At 44.4% G+C, this 4,340-nt stretch overlaps 1 protein-coding gene across 1 annotated transcript; it reads left to right on the forward strand.

The window, feature by feature from the left end:
- Nucleotides 1–214: 214 nt before the first annotated feature.
- Nucleotides 215–607, forward strand: LOC138868267 (uncharacterized). The gene has a single exon (XM_070145807.1). It carries the CDS (start codon nucleotides 215–217, stop codon nucleotides 605–607), a length of 393 nt encoding a protein of 130 aa, XP_070001908.1.
- Nucleotides 608–4,340: the final 3,733 nt, after the last annotated feature.

Genomic DNA, 4,340 nt, shown 5'->3' on the forward strand with positions numbered 1-4,340 from the left:
GACAATCAAGATGACCCATCAAGTGAGCACAATTGTGCATTCTATGGCTCCGAAACTTGAGGATCCCGGTGCATTCACTATCCCATGTACCATTGGAAGTGCCGACTTTGCAAAAGCCCTTTGTGACTTGGGGGCAAGTATCAATTTAATGCCATATTCGGTCTTTAAGACCTTGGGTATCGGACAACCTCATCCAACTTCTATGAGACTTCAAATGGCGGACCGGTCAATGAAACGGCCTTTGGGAATTATTGATGATGTCCTTATTCGTGTTGATAAGTTCATATTGCCGGACGATTTCGTGATCTTGGATTGCGAAGTGGATTTCAAGGTGCCTATCATTCTTGGGAGGCCCTTCCTATTTACGGGGAAGTCCTTGGTTGATGTGGAAGCTGGAGAATTGACCTTCCGTGTTGGTGATGAAAAGGTGGTGTTCCACGTATGCAAATCAATGAGGCAACGAAATAGCACCGAAGTGTGCTCGTTTGTTGACATTGTCACGGCAGTGATAGTGGATGGCACACGCGCAATGGCAAATGTTGAGGACCCACTTGAGGCCGTGCTATTGAACATGGATGTTGATGATGATGCTAGAAGGGTGGAGTGAGTGAACGCATTACATGGCATGGGCTCGTATTCTTATGAACCGAGGAAGTTATCTCTTGATCTTGAAAATCGCAAAACTCCACCCACCAAGCCATCTATTGAGGAGCCACCGGTGTTGGAGTTGAAACCACTTCCTCCTCACTTCAGGTATGAATTTCTTGGTCCTAATTTCACTTTGCTGATTATTCTTTCTTCTTGCTTGACTAACGTGTAGGTTGATACCACTTTGGCAGTTCTTCAAAAGCGCAAGCGGGCGATTGGATGGACCTTAGCGGATATTAGGGGTATTAGCCCCGCGTTTTGCATGCACAAGATAATATTGGAGGAGGATGCTAGACCGTCTCTTGAACATCAAAGGAGACTCAATGAGGCCATGCAAGAGGTGGTTAAAAAGGAAGTCATCAAGTGGCTTGACGCCGGGGTGGTGTATCCAATTTCTGATAGTTCGTGGACTTCTCCGGTACAATGTGTGCCAAAGAAAGGAGGAATGACAATGGTGACCAATAAAAACAATGAACTTATTCCGACTCGTACTGTGACGGGTTGGAGAGTATGCATGGACTACCGGAAGTTGAACAAGGTGACTAGAAAGGATCATTTCGCATTGCCGTTCTTGGATCAAATGCTTGATCGTCTTGCGGGCCGGGCTTTCTATTGTTTTCTGGATGGGTATTCAGGCTATAACCAAATTTTCATTGCCTAGAAGACCAAGAAAAGACAACCTTCACATGTCCTTATGGCACATTCGCCTTCTCTAGAATGCCATTTGGATTATGTAATGCACCGGCGACCTTCCAACGATGTATGATAGAAATCTTCACCTACATGATGGAGGACATATTGGAGGTCTTCATGGATGATTTTAGTGTAGTTGGGGACTTATTTGGTGATTGCTTGCAAAACTTGGATCGTGTGTTGGCCCGATGCGAAGATACAAACTTGGTTCTCAATTAGGAGAAATGCCATTTTATGGTAGAAGAAGGAATTGTGTTGGGTCACCAAATTTCAAAAAGAGGGATTGAGGTTGATAAGGCAAAAATTGAGGTTATCTCAAGGCTCCCTCCCCCTACTTCTATCAATGGGGTGAGAAGCTTTCTGGGACACACGGGTTTCTACCGAAGATTCATCAAAGACTTCTCTAAGGTAGTTAACCCGTTGTGTAAATTGCTAGAGAAAGATGCAAAATATGTGTTCGATGAGAAATATATGGAGGCTTTGGAGATTCTAAAGCAAAAGTTGACGACTACCCCCATCATTACCGCACCAAATTGGAGCTTGCCCTTTGAGATCATGTGCGATGCTAGTGATGTTGTGGTGGGGGCGGTCTTGGCCAAAGAATCAACAAAATGTTCCATCCGGTGTACTACGCAAGTAAGACAATGAATGAAGCTCAAAGGAATTACACAGTCACCGAGAAGGAATTGCTTGCCATTGTTTTTGCCATGGAGAAGTTTCGCCCATACCTTATGGGGGCCAAAGTGATTATTCATACCGATCATGCCGCCCTTAGGTATTTGATGACGAAGAAAGATTCTAAAGCGAGGTTAATAAGATGGGTGCTTCTTCTTCAAGAATTTGATTTGGAGATTGTTGATAGAAAGGGTAGTGAAAATCAAGTGGCGGACCACTTGTCTCGATTGGAGGAGGAAGGGAGGCCTTTGGGCGGCCTTGAGATAAATAATGCTTTTCCATATGAACAACTCCTCTCGGTTGCAATGCTAGACATGCCATGGTTCGCCGACATTGCCAATTATCTTGTTACCGGTGTGGTTCCGTATGAGCTCTCTTCTAACCAAAGGAATAAGCTCAAGTGGGATTGTTTGGACTACTATTGGGATGAGCCGTATCTTTTCAAAATTTGCACCAATGGTGTAATTCGCCAGTGTGTTCCCGAAGAGGAGCAATTGAGTATTGTGGAAGCTTGTCACTCTTCGCCCTATGGTGGCCATCATGGCGGGGCGAGGACGGCATCTAAAGTGTTGAGTTGTGGTTTCTATTGGCCTTCTTTGTTCAAGGATGCCGGTGACTTTGTGAAAAGATGTGATGATTGCCAACGTGCCGGAGGGATTTCAAAGAAAGATGAGATGCCCCTTAACACGATTCTAGAGGTTGACATTTTTTATGTTTGGGGGATAGACTTTATAGGACCATTCGTAAGTTCTTGTGGCAACACTTACATCTTGGTAGCGGTTGATTATGTGTCGAAATGGGTTGATGCCATAGCTTTGCCAAATAATGAAGCTCGAAGTGTGGTGACGTTCTTAAAAAAGAGTATCTTCACGAGGTTTGGCACTTTACGTGCTATCATCAGTGACGGGGGTTCTCATTTTTGCAATAAGGATTTTGACTCTTTGCTAGCCAAGTATGGGGTAAATCACAAGGTGACCACTCCTTATCATCCTCAAGCGAGTGGCCAAGTTGAGGTGTCCAACCGTGAGATCAAGAGTATTTTGTCCAAGACTGTCAATGCAAATAGGACCGACTGGTCGAAGAAATTGGATGATGCTCTTTGGGCTTATCGTACAGCTTTCAGACTCCGATTGGTATGTCGCCGTATCGGTTGGTGTTTGGGAAGGCTTATCATCTTCCGGTAGAATTGGAACATAAGGCTATGTGGGCTCTGAAAAAGTTGAACTTAGATTGGGATGTAGCTGCAAATCTCCGGGTTGAGCAATTGAATGAACTTGATGAGTTTAGGTTTCATGCTTACTCTAGCTCGTCCTTGTATAAGGACAAGATGAAGTACCTTCATGACAAGTATGCCCGAGGGAAGGAATTCAAAGTTGGTGACATGGTTCTTCTTTTCAATTCCCGGTTGAGGTTATTTCCGAGCAAGCTGAAGTCTAAGTGGAGCGGCCCATTTGAAGTGGTTGGTGTAACTCCCTTTGGTGCCATTGATCTCAAAAATAAGAATGGTGAAGTTTTCTGAGTCAATGGGCATCATGTTAAACACTATTTGGGAAATATTGATGACAGCCACGTGGTGGCACTCATTCATTTGAAATGACTGTGATGGTAACATGCGTCGTGCCGCGACGTTAAATTAGGCGCTTCTTGGGAGGCAACCCATGTCCCCTTTCTTTGTTTTTCTGTTGTAGAGTAGGATTTTTGAGCTGATAATTTGTGAAGTGTTGCAGGGGTAATGTTGAACTAGGGGTAATGAGCAGTCTCTGAATATTGCCCACGTGGCCGCATACCAAAACAGTGCGGTCCGCATGGGCTTGAGCAGCTGAGAGTTCATTCTCAGAAGATTCAACGCGGTCCGCATCCCTTTCTGTGCGGTCCACGTGTGAAGACGTAAAATGGCATGCTCTCTGATAAAATTCCACGCGGTCGCGGTCTAAAATAGTGCGGCCCGCGTGGGCTGAGCAATCAAATGTGAAGGAAGGAAAACCAGCGCGGACCGCGGCCATTTTCATGCGGCCGCGCTGGTAGGTAAGTTGTGAGTCCCCAGGGCTTTTCTATAAATAGAAGCCTTGGGCCTCATTTGAACCTTTTCGCAAAATTTTCATCTGGAGTTGTAATTTTCACTGTACATCCGCATCTCCTGCTCATTTAGTTGAATTCTCATTAATCCCTGGTAACAACTCTTGTTTATTTCATTCATAGCCTAATTGTTGTCTCTTTTAATCACTCTCTACTAGTATAACTTCTTACTTTCATCCTTTTTTCTTCTTAGTTAACTGCTAGTTTAGATTTTTGTTGTTTTGGCTGAATCATGAGGGATAAATGCG

The sequence above is a fragment of the Nicotiana sylvestris genome, chromosome 5 (genome assembly GCF_000393655.2).
Source record: "Nicotiana sylvestris chromosome 5, ASM39365v2, whole genome shotgun sequence".
Taxonomy (NCBI): domain Eukaryota; kingdom Viridiplantae; phylum Streptophyta; class Magnoliopsida; order Solanales; family Solanaceae; genus Nicotiana; species Nicotiana sylvestris.

Coding starts and splice junctions, on each gene's coding strand:
- LOC138868267 (XM_070145807.1), top strand. CDS start 215: ATGGCGGACCGGTCAATGAAACGGCCTTTGGGAATTATTGATGATGTC.